This window comes from Lycium ferocissimum, chromosome 9 (genome assembly GCF_029784015.1).
Source record: "Lycium ferocissimum isolate CSIRO_LF1 chromosome 9, AGI_CSIRO_Lferr_CH_V1, whole genome shotgun sequence".
Taxonomy (NCBI): domain Eukaryota; kingdom Viridiplantae; phylum Streptophyta; class Magnoliopsida; order Solanales; family Solanaceae; genus Lycium; species Lycium ferocissimum.
This window is the reverse complement of record NC_081350.1, coordinates 22,167,469-22,184,508: the sequence shown is the minus strand read 5'-3', so window position 1 is coordinate 22,184,508 and position 17,040 is coordinate 22,167,469. Positions and strand designations below refer to the sequence as shown.

General features: G+C 36.5%; 1 protein-coding gene across 1 annotated transcript; it reads right to left on the bottom strand.

Annotated features, from left to right (window-relative positions):
• Positions 1-894: 894 nt before the first annotated feature.
• LOC132029896 (succinate--CoA ligase [ADP-forming] subunit alpha-2, mitochondrial-like) lies at positions 895-16,004 on the bottom strand. The gene is made up of 7 exons (XM_059419295.1): positions 15,701-16,004; positions 14,193-14,402; positions 11,105-11,275; positions 4,562-4,685; positions 2,361-2,422; positions 1,650-1,731; positions 895-1,265 (listed from the first exon to the last, which is right to left on the bottom strand). The coding sequence occupies exons 1-7, from the start codon at positions 15,890-15,892 to the stop codon at positions 1,129-1,131; spliced, it is 978 nt and encodes a 325-aa protein (XP_059275278.1). The 5' UTR covers positions 15,893-16,004; the 3' UTR covers positions 895-1,128.
• Positions 16,005-17,040: the final 1,036 nt, after the last annotated feature.

Genomic DNA, 17,040 nt, shown 5'->3' with positions numbered 1-17,040 from the left:
AAATTAATTGGCCAAAGGGTACATTTTGGTAAGTTTCCCTTTTTTAAAATACCAAATATCATCAAACATTATGAATTTTCAAAGAAGAGCCTTCCGCCTTCACTGTTGAAAACTCACTTCAAACAGTATGCCCAGATAGAATTATATTTGCAAGGGCAATACTTGGAACATGTAGTCATGACTTCAAAAAGAGTAGCATTGTCTTTTGAAAACTCACATCCTAATTGTAGACAAGTTTTTGCTTCACTTTTCAAGCACTAATTATGAATTTTCAAAGAAGAGCCTTACAACTTCACTGTAGGACTATCACCGAATATGCAGCACTGCAGACGAAATTGGGATTAGATTTGCATTTGAAAACATTTCCAATCTACATGTCTAATGAGAGATTGGGTACTTTGCCGCAAAGAAGAGGGGGGGGGGGGGAAGAAGGAAAAGAACGTCGTTCATTTACCAAAAGAAACCATGTTACATGTTCGTTCTGTTCATTCATATTCCTTTCTCTTCCACCCTAATTGATGGACCTCTTATGCAAGGCACAACAAACATCTAATGCTTTCAACGCTATATTAGAAGCACCCGCAAAACCTAAGACCAATATTCTATCTATTTTCAGCACATGTAAACGTCGTGTGTGAAAACATAGTCATTCTTAACATAAAACAGTCGAGATCATTTAAGCGCACTTCATTTTCATAGAATAACCATTTTCATCAAACAGTTACATTTCAAGGCAAGAAGCTCCAAGGTCTAAAATATATTAAAATTAATGAGATCATTTAAGCAATTCACTTTCGCTCTGAAGGAAATGTTATAACACCATAGCTCCGAATTGCAGAATAAATTAAAAATTGTTTCAAAGCAGACGCAGTAAAAAGGAGGAGAAAAGTGCACTATTCCAACATCATTGGCATAAAAAGAAAATGTGAACTACATAAAAAGTGTAATTGCAAAGTCAACAAGGAGAACTTTTTGGCGCCTCTGAAATACATTGGATAAACAAATGGAGATTCATCATATTCTCTTTTGTTATTCTCTGCTAAAAATGAGTTTTGAGGGTAACTGCACATCTTTTAGCACATGTCCGCACAAAAAGGAAAATTGCCAAATAAAATGTATGCCGCTTGCTTACACAAGACCCCTCTGTTTGAACACATCAAGCATTGTGACCCCAATTTTAGCAGGAGACTCACATACTGTAACCCCAGCATCCTTGAGAGCCTTGATCTTGTCCTGTGCTGTTCCCTTTCCACCAGATACAATGGCTGCATGAGCATAACAGACCACGGTTTATAAATGGACTTCTTTTTACAGTACATGCAACATTCACTCTTCAAAATAATAGTAATAAAAGAGATCACGAACTGAAAGGTGGTGAGAGTTGCTACTTGCAGGTAATAACTATTGTATTCTTTTCAATTGAGGGGGTTGGGAATGTATATAACAGACTTAAGAATTGATCAGATAAGAGCACGGCTTCTTAAAAGAACGGATTAATTAAATGCAGTCAATCAAAGTACTACTCCAATCTTAATTGAAAAACACAAGTTTAGCAACATTTCCTGCCCATATTTTGTTTAGCAGAGAGCAGGTCAATCAAAAAGATGGTAGAAGCCATTCAATGCAGACAAGCTAAACCAGAACAGTACCTCCAGCATGACCCATTCGTCGTCCAGGAGGAGCAGTTAGTCCAGCAATAAATGCAACAACAGGCTTTTGGGTTCCACTTTCCTGTTTCATGAGTCGAAAGATACATTATTTCCCACCATGCTAAAACAATACAAAAATTAGACATTCAAGAACACATCACAACTCAATGACATGGCAAGTATCCGAACATTCAGACATTTTCTCTTCCTTTTTATATTTCCTCTCAACAATATTGTGAATGCTAATAATGTAAAGGATAACTGCTCCAGATATTTCAGGGAGTCAAAATGAAGAATTACGGTATTATCACATAAAGATTCATAAAAAAGTACATACAAACAAATTCAATAATGAGTAGTCTGGAGAAAATTATCATTCCTTAATATTCCTCAATACTTTGCAAGACATAAATTTGGGATGGATCTTTGCTATTTCCAGGAAATGTTGCCATTCCATATATGGTATTTTAACCATGGTTTGACTTCTTCCAAAAAAGGGGACACAGATGTAAAGTTGTCATAACAAAAAGATGACTCAGCAAACAGCATATCATTCATTACATCACATACAAGATTGACCAGCATCATAACACAACTTCCAGTTTTCTTTTTCTTTTTCTTTTTTTCTTTCTTTCTTTTTTTTTTTTTTTTTTTGAAATAACTTGCAGTGCCAATTGCAAATAGCACTTTGTGATAGATACTAACACTAACCTTTACCAAGGCTGCAGCATCTTCTTCCGCTGTACCACCGATCTCACCAATGAGAACTATACCTGACATGCAACAGGCACATATAACCCAGTGTTATCGAATGCAAAAACTTAGGAAGGCTTAGACCACTGGGGCTGAGATGCAAGCAAAATCAAAAGACAAGCTCTAGTGAATCCACAAATGAAGAAAAATAAAAAATATATATACTAATGCATGGCAAAGTGACGATATGTACAAACAGCAATAATATTAATAAAGGAATTGAATAAACTTCAACTAACAGAAATTTATGAAGTAAAGATCACGTCAATCAAGTTCATAAAACAATTTTAAATTTAGATTTAGATGAAAGATGTAGCTTTAAGTTTCTAATTTGCGTTTATTGACTAGTTTTCTCGTGCCAAACATCTATTTTCATATTCCTAATTAGTAAGATATTCATTCATAATACTCTCTTAACAACAAACATATCACTGTGCCAACCACATTCATTGTTTAGAACCATGGGCATAGCCTATGGACGACAAGGCATATGCCTTAGCCTTGGGGTTCAATGAGTTTAGAAGCAGTTAAACAAGGATTGTAATGCAGGGATTAGTATTGCAGCAATTCTAATCTAGGGATTGTAATGTAGGGGTTGTAACACAGGGATTACAACACAGGGATTATTTATTATTGGATGTTTGGTTAGTTGTATTAAAACTTAATATGTAGTATATATTTTACAATATGCTTTTTTTTAAAATAAAATATTTGTTACTACATGAAAGGTCATTTTTGTTATTTAATAGTTTTAACCCATGTATGTCTAATCTAAGCATTCTTATTCCACATTCTATCCCGCATAACTTATGCATGTATTACTACTGAGGAAAGGTAAATTGGTAACCAACCAAATTATTAATTGTGATTGAACAGTATCCAGAGATTAAATAGGTAACCAAACAAAGTACTCCCTTTGTCCCAATTTATGTGATATGGTTTGACTAGGCACGGAGTTTAAGAAAGAAAGGAAGACTTTTGAAACTTGTGCTCTAAAACAAGCCATAGTTATTCGTGTGACTATAAATCATTTCATGAAGGATAAAAGGGCTTTAGAAATGTATCATTTTTTTTTGGGACAGACTAAAAAGGAAAGTGTATCACATAAATTGGGACGGAAGGAGTATTAGTTATGCTGAATTGTACGCAGAAATTAATTCTCCTTGTATACTCAACCAAACAGACCCTTAGAGTATGTACTAAAGCACTGCCCAAGCAAAGAAGAACTCAACGTGCATTACACCTGGCTTCATGGTTTAAATGCAACTCACATGAGTCTTCACCAAAACAGATATAATATCCTAATCCCACTACTCATTTTTGTACAGATATTCGGACTCTTGTCCTTGTCTCAACACAAACTTTCAAGACGCTAGCTACAGTTTAAAAAAATAAAAAAGAGAGAGAAACTACCTACTCCTCATATCTTGAAGGAATCAGATGGCTCGAAGAAACATGAACGCTTTCTTATCTAATGAAGAGTCTGAAAAGAAGCTAATAGCAATACTTTCTTTGAGCGACTTTAATCCTAATGATGTAGACATCTAGAAGGATGCTAGGGGACGGTCAATTATGGATTTGGCAAAATCAATTTTTCTCATCTATCTGGCTATCCTTTGTTAAAACTTAAAAGCGCTTTTGCATTTTTTTTTTTCGGTTTCAAATTCTAACAGTTTTGAAATGATGTTTAACTCTGAGCCAGTACATTTTAAAATGTAACTATATTATCTGCTAACTATACATGTAATCATATTTTTTTTGACAAACTATACATGTAATTATATGATCGGCTAACTATAGAAAATAAACATCAATCTTCTATTTATGACGGTGGTGTCAAGAACACTTTGTGTGGTCCTTGACTAATACAGTAGGCAGTTTCTACAACCCGTAAGCACATCTATCAAGCAAGAGAATTAGCATTACTCATCAATGAAGAAACGCATAGAGCATCAAAAAGGTTAAAGGTAGAGGGGGAGGCCCATTATCCCCGACTTTCAAGGTTGCGATTGGTCCTAAGGGTTGGCACTAGACGAATTTCTCAGTCATTATGAAAAAAAAAAAAAAAAAAGGAAGAAACGCATGATAAATGACTAAAATAATTGTTATTTAAGCAATAAGTTTGAAAAGATGAGTTAATATGCTTCAAGAAAGTCTACCTTCTGTCTGTGGATCAGCAATAAATCTCTCTAAGCAATCGACAAAATTTGTACCATTAAAAGGGTCACCACCAATCCCAACACAAGTTGATTGTCCAAGGCCAACAGCAGTTGTCTGAAAAACCTAAACAACGCAACATAGAGAAATAACTAAAACCATTTTTTCATTACCAAATGATCAACCCATTCTAGTTAGATCAAGTCGTAAGACACTCAAATTCATTGGACACTTCAAAATAATAAAAATCATCACTGGCTGATAAATGGTCGCAGGAATAAAGTACCAAGACAATTCAAAGGAGGAGATTTTGTTTTATCTTGGAAGTTAACTCAATCAACCACTTGAACACTTGAATGTTGAACAGTTAAACGTGCAGATGCAGCAATAAGAAGGTCAATTCAACTTCTATCTATATTCGGCTATTCGTGAAAGGAAATCCTAGATTTGTATCTATTCTTTAGAAAGAAGGAACTTGGCTTTCATCTGTAATGGAAAATAATGTTACAGTCAATAATTGACATTGACGTCTTCCAACTTCTAAGGCGCACACAAGGCAAAAACATCGAATTAATACAAGAGCGATTGATCTTGGCTTCAAAAGTGAAAAAAGAAAGAAGAAATTAGCACTTTCTGATCCAGAAACACGAGATATAGCTGATGAACAGAAGAATCTATCAATTTCTCCACAACTAGTTGGGATTGATGTGTGCTTTGACGAGTGTAGAAGCTTCATTAATACAGATGAGGAAGCAGTATGCACAAGTGTAACAGCTGGCCTTATTTTGGCTTATCAAGAAGAAAATGACAAAAATTGCTTATTGTTAAGAAAATAGGTTGAGTTATTGTCGCACGTATTGCTTCCTCAGCTATAATCATCTAACTGTTAACCAAGTAGAGAGAGCAAATCATATGAGTCAAATTGACCAAGGGGAAGGATGCTCCAGTGATGCAATGTTATGAAATGTAGTAGCTGGATTAGCATTTTATTAGTTGTGGTAGTTAGTTAGCTACTGTGGCAAAGTTAGTTGGTATTGTTCAAAAGTTAGTTAAAGTCCCAAAGTTAGTTACAAGTCCGTAAATCGATTCTGTTAGCATAGCTGTTGACAGCTGTGTAAATTGATTAGATTCACTTCATATATACCTTGTAACTCATACAATCAATCATCAATGAATATACATTTTCTCATATCTCTCTCAATATTTCTCTCTCTAGCTAAATATCTCGGTTGAACCCTGAACTTAGCTTACAGTTCTTCAAGTTCTCAACTTCTAGATCTGTTATTTTCGAATTTGATTGCACTTTGTGCATCATTTGGGGAGGAGTTTGAGGATCATATGGAGTCAATGAAGAGTTTGACTCAGACTGGTAGTGTGAAGGAGTACCAAGCTGAGTTTGATAGGTTGTTAACTAGGGTGAATCTGTCAACTGAAAACACTATTAGTTGCTTTTTGGGAGGGCTTAAACCTGAATTGAATAGGGCTGTTAAGATCCAGTCACCAAAGACATTAATGCAGGCTTATAAGATTGCTAGGTTGCAAGAAGAAGTTTTTGAAGCTCAAGCCAAGAGTTGGGGTTTAAAACCTGTAGTCAGACACTCACAAGTCCCTATATTACCCATTCCTAATCAATTCAAACACCAGAATTTCCAAAAACCACCTATCCCATATTCAACATTCAAAAAACCAGTTGAGTCACAACAAACAAGGCCTAATAGAATTCCTGGTAGAAGGTTGACTGCTGCAGAAATGGATGAAAAGAGGGCTAAAGGTCTTTGTTTTTTCTGTGATGAGAAATATACACCAGGCCATAAGTGTAATTCCAATAGACAAATTTATATGGTAGAAGTAGTGGATGGAGATACAGTTCTTGATGAAGCAATGGAGGAATCAGTACCAGAGGTTATTGAAGAAGTAGATGAATTCATGACCATATCATTACAAGCTTTTACTGGTGTAACAGGATACCAAACCATAAGGGTAACTGGTTATCATGAAAAGAGACCCTTGCAAGTCCTTATTGACACAGGAAGCACACATAACTTCATTGACCAAGACATGGCCAAGAAGTTAGGATGTCAAGCAAGCACCATCATGGCACAATCAGTTAGTGTTGCTGATGGAAGGAAAGTGCAAACAGCTTCAGTTTGCAGAAATCTTCAGTGGCTTCTGCAAGGTACTACATTCAGGTCTGATTTCTTATTGCTACCTTTGGGCAATGTAGATATTGTTTTGGGTGTGCAATGGTTAAATACTCTGGGTAGAATATTGTTTGACTTCAAGAACAGAACTATTGAGTTTATGTATCAAGGCAAGAAACATGTCTTGAGAGGAGCAAGTAGTCAATTAAAATCAACTAATGCCAAGACAATGAATAAAATTGAAGGAGGGGATACTCAGTTTTTTATGTTGACATTGCAATCTGGTGAAGAATAGGGAAATCATTGTTATAATATTCATGCTGCTCAGAGTGAGTCAATTGCCCCTGAGTTATCTGGTTTGATTGATCAGTATGCTAGCATTTTTGCCTTGCCTACTACTCTTCCACCCCATAGAGGTTCTTTTGATCATAGAATACCACTGGTGGAAGCTGCAAATCCAGTAAACAAGAGGCCTTATAGATATCCTGGAGTCAAGAAGGACATCATAGAGAAGCTGGTGCAAGAGATGCTTGACCAGGGAGTTATACAGCATAGCACAAGTCCTTATGCATCTCCGGTTGTATTGGTTGGTAAGAAGGATGGTAGCTGGAGACTTTGTGTTGATTACAGGGAATTGAACCAACTGACCATAAAGGACAAGTTCCCTATACCTATTATAGAGGACTTGTTGGATGAATTGGGGGGTGCAGTGGTGTTTTCTAAGATTGATCTTAGAGCTGGTTATCACCCGTTGAGGATGTCTGAAAATGATACCCATAAAACAGCTTTTAAAACACATGAAGGGCATTATGAATTCCTGGTTATGCCCTTTGGCTTAACCAATGCCCCATCTTCTTTCCAAAACCTCATGAATTCAGTCTTCAGACCATTGTTAAGGAAGACAGTACTAGTTTTCTTTGATGACATACTGATATATAGCAAATGCATGACTGATCATATTGAGCATGTGAAGGCTGTTTTTGAACTGATGCAGAGGTTCCAATTGTATGCTAAGATGTCTAAGTGTGCATTTGGAGTGCCTAAGGTGGAGTATTTGGGTCATTTTATCAGCAAAGAAGGAGTGTCTACTGATCCTAGAAAAATTATAGCAGTTGAGCAATGGCCTATTCCAAATAACATCAAACAGCTTAGAGGGTTTCTGGGCCTTGCTGGTTATTATAGCAGATTTATTCAAGGATATGGTGCTATATGCAGACCATTACATGACCTACTCAAGAAGGATGGTTACACATGGACTCCTGATGCTACTGCTGCTTTTGAAAGGTTGAAACAAGCCTTGACTTCTGCTCCTGTATTAGCAATGCCAGACTTCTCCAAACCATTCTTGGTTGAGACTGATGCTAGTGGCAAAGGGATAGGAGCTGTTTTAATGCAACAAGGACATCCTATAGCTTATATTAGCAAATCTCTAGCACCTAGACATCAAGCAATGTCTGTTTATGATAGAGAACTATTAGCTCTCATTTTTGCTGTTACTAAGTGGTCACACTACTTGTTGGGTAAACCATTTATTGTTAAAACTGATCAAAAAGCTTTAAAGCATCTGCTAGAGCAACACATCCACACTGATTTTCAAATAGCTGGCATCTCCAAATTAATGGCATTTGATTTTACTATTGAGTACAAGAAAGGTGCAGAAAATAAAGCTGCAGATGCTTTATCCAGGAAACCTGAGTCTGAACTATTGGCTATCTCATTGTTAGTCCCACATGATTCCTTGTATAATCAAATCAAGGAAACTTGGACTTCTGATCCTGCCTTGCAAAACCTCATTGCTAGATTGCAGACTCAGCCTTTTAAGTCATTCACTTGGTGTAATGATCAGTTGAGATGGAAGGGTAGATTGGTGGTTGGTGATGATCACTCTTTGAGAACTACTATCATTGATTTGTGGCATTCCACTACTCAAAGTGGACACTCTGGTATGGATTCTACTTTGAAAAGACTACAATCATTGTTCTATTGGAAATCTATGGCTACAGATATCAGACAATTCATCAATAAGTGTGATGTGTGTCAAAGACATAAGTATGATGCCTCTGCATATCCTGGGTTGTTGCAACCTCTTCCTATTCCGGATGGTGTATGGACAGATATTTGTTTAGATTTTATTGAAGGGTTACCTAGATCTAATGGTAAGGATGTCATCTTGGTGGTGGTGGACAGGTTAAGCAAATATGGTCACTTCATGAGCTTAAGTCACCCTTATACTGCTCAAACAGTTGCTCAGTCCTTCCTTGACAATGTTTTCAAACTCCATGGGTGGCCTGCTACAATCACAAGTGATAGAGATCCTGTTTTTCTCAGTCAATTTTGGCAAGAGTTATTTACTTTACAAGGGGTTCAACTTCAAAGATCCACTGCCTACCACCCTCAAACAGATGGGCAAACTGAGGTTCTCAATAGGACTTTGGAGACTTATCTGAGATGCTTCTGTTCTGATAGTCCTCATACTTGGTCCAAGTTCTTACCATTAGCTGAATGGTGGTACAACTCTACTTATCACACTTCCATCAAATGTAGTCCTTATGAAGTTCTTTATGGTCAAAAACCACCTCTCCATCTCCCTTACCTAGCTGGTGAATCTTCTTATGAGATGGTTGACAGATCATTGGTTGCTAGGGAATCCATCATACAGCTTCTAAAGTTTCACATTCTTAGAGCTCAACAAAGGATGAAGGACTTAGCTGATAAGCACAGATCAGATAGGAATTTTGAAGTAGGTGATTGGGTGTATCTCAAACTACAACCCTACAGACAGATTTCTGTTGCTACTAGACCATTCAACAAGTTGGCAGCTAAGTATTTTGGCCCTTATCCCATTGATGCAAGAATTGGCCCTGTTGCATATAGGCTCTTACTTCCTGCTGATGTTCAAATCCACAACACCTTTCATGTATCACAATTGAAGAAGTGTCATGAAGTCCCTACCAGCATCAACCATCCTCCTGTTTTTCATCTATCTAGTCCTTATTGCCCCTTCCCAGAACTGGTGTTAGATAGCAGACTTGTGAAGAGAGGAAACAAAGCTGTTGCTCAGGTGTTAGTGAAATGGACAGATATTGATGCTTCTCAAGCTACTTGGGAATATCTTACTGATTTGACACATAGATTTCCTGCTTTTCAGTCTTGAGGACAAGCCTGTACTTCTGTAGGGGGTATTGATGCAATGTTATGAAATGTAGTAGCTGGATTAGCATTTTATTAGCTGTGGTAGTTAGTTAGCTACTGTGGCAAAGTTAGTTGGTATTGTTCAAAAGTTAGTTAAAGTCCCAAAGTTAGTTACAAGTCCAGAAATCAGTTACAGGTTAGCATAGCTGTTGACAGCTGTGTAAATTGATTAGATTCACTTCATATATACCTTGTAACTCATACAATCAATCATCAATGAATATACATTTTCTCATATCTCTCTCAATATTTCTCTCTCTAGCTAAATATCTCGGTTGAACCCTGAACTTAGCTTACAGTTCTTCAAGTTCTCAACTTCTAGATCTGTTATTTTCGAATTTGATTGCACTTTGTGCATCATCCAGAGAGATGAAAGAATACTCATCAACTGAACAATACCATATTTTAGATTCCTTCATGCCAGGAAAATAATTCAAAGTTGTTAAGTTTTTTGGAGTAAAACTTGGAGATAACAAGGACAAGTTAGATCACAATTTGAACCCATTGAAGTAGGAAATACTGGAGTAGGAACAGAAACCCACAGCACAGGGATTAAGTGGTGCAAAGTATCAATATTTATAAATAGATAAGCACATATAATGCAGAAGGTGGTTAATTTTAGTCAAAGGGTGTTATTTAAATTGCCTAGTGCAGGTTACCTCTCCTATGTGGTTCGCGAGCTATTCCACAGGAGCTGGGGATACCCTATGCGCACCCAAAGGGTCGCGGCTGCGGGTTCCCATGTCATCAAAAAAAAAAAAAAAAAAAGGGTGTTACTCAAAAGCAGTCAATAGAGCTTTTTAGGTTATCTAGTTATAGTCCATTTAATTTGAACATTATATAAGGATAGTCTTTGGTTATCATTTGATTCTATAAACGCCTATGTTGTATATGGGTGACAACCTTCTCTGGGTGTTCACCTAATAAATTTTAGAGTCCTCTGACATTTTCAGAATCGTGAAGGGATAGTAAAACTGAAACTACATGTAGGAAAAGAAACATTCCTAGTTACACAACGAATTCTGTAAGAAATCTTTCAATTCTCCAAAAATCTTCAACCGCTAGTCAGACTAGAGAAGTGGGACCAATATGTATAATTTAAACTATCAGCAAACATTCCTAGAGAGAGAATAAATCTTACTGCATTATATGTCAAGAGAGGTTACAATTTAAACCGTCAGCAAACATTCTTAGATAGAGAATAAATCTTACTGCTTCATATGTCAATGTACCAGATCGAGAAACAATTCCAATACGTCCAGGTTTGTGAATGTATCCAGGCATAATTCCAATTTTGCACTCTCCTGGTTTGATAATACCTGGACAATTTGGACCAATCAGCCGAGTTTTCGATTGCTTCTTAAGAGCAGCTTTTACACGAACCTGTAGGTTCATACAGAAAATCAAGCATTAGAAGCAAGTTACTGAAATATTAAGTGTAATGTTTTTGTTAGAAATTCCCAGGTCTCAAACCAATCGCATGGGCTCATATACAAATATTTCACCCACCATGTAAGTTTATTGCTTGTAACCAAGTCAGTCTGTCAAACTTTATTTCTGTAATTTTTCTTATTGGATCAAACAGCTAGAACCTAGAGTTTAAACTTTCAAGCTTGCATCAGCGCCAGTAATGCAATTGAAGCATATTTACATCCACATACCTCACAATTTATATAGTAACGAAATACAAGCAAAATCAAGTATATAAAAAGTCTCAACCAGAAGGGGCGTTGATTGAAAAGTCACTTGTTTAGCCTGTAGATATCACGTTCCATTTGCTGAGTGTAACAGAGGCCACAAGGTTTTACATTTTCAGCCTTTGTCAAAATCTTAGCTTGAGCTGACATTTCATTTCGGGTCTTTCCATCTCATTTACGGCAAAAAGAGAACTTATTCCGGGCCAACTGTCTTGCGAACTTCTATGCTGTATGCCATCTGAACCTCACTTCTCAGAAATCAGCACTATATTGAGATCAGCATTTTCTGAAAAGGCTGCTTTCCAGCCTGGATTTGCTCGCATTTCATTCCTAATCTCTCAGCTTCTAATAAATCAGTTAGTGGCTAACAGTTGGTTTATACTTCTATTTTTTTTTTGCCAAGGAATACATTTCATGTCAACCATGGCACTGCACTATAACTCGGTCCCATACCAAGCAGAGTCCTAAGTTGATCAACTCTACTATAGGTGATAATGAATGAGCATCCCTCCACTGCAAATCTATTAATCTGATTCCTATTTCAGGATATCTTATTACAATATGACATCTATAATGGCAGAGCAAATCCTTACAAATTACAGCACTGAACTTCATATTACCTAAAATGAAGGTTCACCTGAAATCAACTTCTTCCTAGACTTCTCGCACATTAAAATTGCAGATATACTCTAAATTTTGAAGATAGGGAAGATATTTTGATGTCACTACTGCTGCTTATTTCCTCACAATTTCCATATTCATGGTGCTTCCTCAAAGTCTTAATCTCTCTACTGATATCTTTTACTTTTTCGTTTTCTTTTACCCAGAAGTTGTCAGGATTCAGGGGTACTTCATGTAACTCATTATAATTTTCATATAGCAATTCCTCTGTAAACAACATATCATTATGTGATCATCCACCACGAGGAAAGAATAGGGTGAGAAAGACCCCTATCCATGTCACAACCTTTGTAAACTATTTCAAACTATGTTGCTCGGACTCAGTTGGGGGTATCTGATACGACGGCGGATCTAGAGGTCAGATTCGGCATCACATAAATTTCAGGAGTCGACGTTATGGATATGATTGCGGATACGGGTGTTGGGATACAGCTAATAAAAATAAAGAAATATGTATGACAATTAGTTATTTAAGATTGTCGAAAAATAACTTGTATTTTGATTAACAAGGTGATCTAAATCCATTATTGTTAAAATAAGTTTCATGAGAAATGACTATAACATAATTATAAATTGATAAAAGAGTAGTATCTTTTAGTCTTAGGATATGGGGATGTGGTAGGAGTATGGGTACGGGTGTTAAGATACAGCAAATAAATGCATATTACGACATATATAAGTTTATATATATATTTTTTTTTTGATGACATGGGAACCCGCAGCCGCTACCCTTCGGGTGCGCACAGGGTATATAAGTTTATATTTCGACAATTAATTGAAGTCATTAAAGTAAAACTAGTATAATTAAATTCTTTGTAAGCGCTGATATTTTATTTGTAAGTTATCTCGTATACAGCAAAGTGTTGTAGTAGTTTATGTGAATATGTGTATGACATAAACCCAGAATCAAACCAACTTCCCAATCAACATATAGTACTTCTACTTCCTGGCCATAGGTGTAGTGAAAGTACCCAAGTTAGGTTGACCAATTTCGGTGTGGAACCTACACCCACAACCATGTCGGATGACACGGTTGCCGCAAGGAATTTAAAGGGTCCGAAGCAACATAGATTTCAATACTTTAAGTCTAAACTTCTACAACAAAAGAAATATACAGATACAATCCACTAATCATAATCCAAAAAGGCGCAATGATGTTTCCATACAACTGCTCTCCGCTCTTCACCTAGTTATTTAGTGAAATAGAACCCCGAGTCCAGAAATAAAAAAGCAAGATCAACGGGAAACATTCATATAAATATAGTGAAAAGAAAGTCAATGGTTCAAGCTCATAAAGATTCCAAAAGCATAAAATTGAAATATCAGACTAACTATAGTAGTAGTTTTTTGTTGACAGATATCATGTTCCTTTCCAACAATTACTAAAACCAAAGAGCAAAAAGCTAAAATCATCTGAAGAAAATTGGGTAAAAAGAAAATTTCCAAGTGAAATGCATGTCCAAACATTTTTCAAGTAAAATGCATGTCCAAATATTTTCAAATAAAAAGAAAATTCCTCACAGACCTAAAACATTTTTACAAGTGAAATACATGTCCAAACACAAATTTAATTTCCAAATATCCTTTTTCAACGAACTTCAAATGCTATTTTTTTTTTTCTAAAATCATCAAATTCATGTCCAAACACCTACCACATGTCCTAAAATCTTGTGCAAGCCTAGACTAGAATGCACTCGCTGGATCGAAACCCAGCAACATTTTTCTCAGCATAAGTGAATAAGTTAGATGGCTCGAATTTTATTGCACAAAATCTGGTAACCCTGGCATAGAACAAGTAGACGAGAAAAAAATCTACACAAAAAAGTTCCGCGTTTCCAATAACATCATTAGTCATGCATTGTTTTTCCTATTTTTGGGTGGGGGAATAAGAGAGAATCTAGTAGATAGGACTTCTATCTTACCATATCATGCTGAGGGATCCCCTCCGTGATGCATACAACTAAGTCTAACTCAGCTTCCATGGCCTCCATAATAGCTGCTGCAGCAAATGGTGGAGGAACATAAACCACTGACGCATTAGCCTTTGTCTCTGCTTTTGCCTCTGCAACAGTATTAAAAACAGGAAGCCCCAAATGTTCTGTTCCACCCTTCTTGGGGGTCACTCCACCAACCTGTTAAGGCAAACAAAGCATACATGAGAAATTTAGAAAAACCTATCTACATTTTTTAGAAAAATAGTAAAAAATAAAAACTATTTCTCGCCTCAAACCCTTTCATTTTCCTTGAAAATAAGAGCATCCTATTATAGATTAAGAACAGAACTTGTCAATCCACTCTTGAAGAAAATGTATTTTTATCTATTATAGATACAACTTGTTCATACATGGTAATTCATTTTTAACTGTAATTTTCTGTCTTCCGTAGATACTTTTTTTCATAACCATAGTGTCCAGCTAGCTTGCGCGCACCTGACTAATTCCATGGGATACTTGTCACCTCCCACCAGCAACAAATACCAAGTAACTCTGTCCATATGGGAAAAAATCACCCAGTGTTTTCGTTTCCTCTGGGATTTGAACCTGAGACCTCACGATTCTCATCCCACTCGATTGATCACTAGGCCACACCCTTGGGTGCGACTGCCATCGGTACTTCATACATAAAGTTTCATTTTCTTCATGCAATATATATCAATAAATAGGAGACTGCAGAGAGGTATCAAGAAGATTTGAGGAGACCAAATGTTATTGTGACAGCAAGTGTGACCTTGCTAAGAATTAGTTGCTCTAGCTTGAGAAACAAATGAAAGCAACTCCTCCATTGATATTTTTAACCTTTATTAGAGGACTTCCAACTTACTTCGATCCAGCCACCCTTGAATTCAACAATTTAAACTCCAAAAACTTTCATGATACTAGCCAACTATCCTATGTAACCACTTTAGTTAGGGTAAGCTCAAGAACTAACTACCACTGTATGCTCGCTCAAAATGCACAAGACAGCAGCAATGAATAATAATTACTCTTCCTTCTAATTGGTTGATAAAAATAAAAGAAAAGTTGCACAAATGTAAATTCATTGCAAAAACAAAAGGTAAGTGTGGCATCCCTATATAAATCTTCTTATAATCCAACTAAGTGGCCGTTTGCCCATGAATATTTTTTACTTTTTCTCAGAGTTGAATTCTGGAAATCATGCTTAGCCATAAAAAACACCAAAAAGTTGTTACTTCACTCCAAATAACTCACAAAAAATTCAATTTGTATTCATGGCCAAACACAACTTCAATTTCCATATACCATTTTTCAATTCAATTCAATTTTTTTTTTTTTTCAAATCTCACAATTTTCATGGCCAAACGGCCCCGAATTAGATTCGGGAAGCACAGAAGTGTAACCATATGGATAGCATTTCACATGGATCAGCTCCCAAAAATAAACATATAAATAAGAGAGCCAATTTGGCATACCATTTTAGTACCATATTCAATGGCTTGTTCAGTGTGGAAAGTGCCATTTTTGCCAGTGATGCCTTGACATATCACGCGTGTGTTCTTATCTACGAATACTGCTGGCGGCGGGGGTGCTGCCGATCCAAAGTAGCGATACTGAGATGAGAAACTGTTAAGCTTAGAGATCAACCTTGTAGCTTGCCGAGCCATGAGTCTACTTTGGTGGCGTGGTGTTTAGGTTAAGTGTGCAAAAGCAAAGGAAAACTCTTTTCTTCTTTCAAATCAGAATTGAAGGCAAAATGTGCATTTGCCCACGACTTCCCTTTTCCAACTTTCCGGCTTCACAACAAAATGAGACTAGTGTTATTATTTGCTCTTTTTCGTCTAGGGGTTGTTTGGTTGGGAGGGGGCATTAGGTGGGTTATTCCTCTCTAGAATTCAGAATTGAATTTCTCTCGTGTTTGATTGAAAGTATTAGCTAAAATCGGTATTAGAATTAGGACTATAATTTGAATAATTTATTCTTTACAGAAGGTGAGGCGAGTTATTCAAGTTATAGTCCTTATTTAAATTCCAATATTACAATCATGGGATACCTCGATGTCAAATCGAACGGCCCCTTAGTCTTTCTATTATGATAGTATGTATTGTGATCTACCAAGAACTTAGTTGGTATTTTTTTATTAACTATCGACTTGTATTAATTACGACGTAAATATTTACAAAGCAGTCATGCTATCACAACTTAGTCCGATGGGATCACTAGGGATGGCAATTGGGGCAGGGCGGGGCAGGGATTTCTCTTAATGGGGCAGGGCAGGGGAACATTTAAATGGGGTGGGGCGGGGCAGGACAGGGCAAAATTTATTTTTTGTAAAAAGTTGATGGGGCGGGGGCGGGCGGAGGTCAATATCCGGGTCGGGTAAAAAAAGATGACCTGCTTCTACAAAGACAAACTTTTCCTTCTCCGCTCTTGCTTTTCAAAGTCACGCTATGGCCTCACTATGGTTGTGGCTCTCTGCAATTTGTGCCAGTTGTTTCACACAAACAAAAGTATAAATTCAGAAGAACTTAACATTATATATGATTAGAAAATGATGGTCAGTAAATTAATGACATGCATTTGCTTGTGGAAAAATATAATGATTTACTCTTGATCAAGAAGTGGTGTGAGAGATTTTTTAAAGAAATTTATTCTTCACTGTCAAGTATCCAGATTAAAAAGCTTTCTCCAAAAGTTGTCCAAATAGTGTTTTAAAAATGATAACAAATCATTTAAAACTTAAAAGTATTGTACTTGGGTAATAGTGTAAATTAGATACAATTTTTTCTACGTTGTTATATGTGGCTTGCACAAA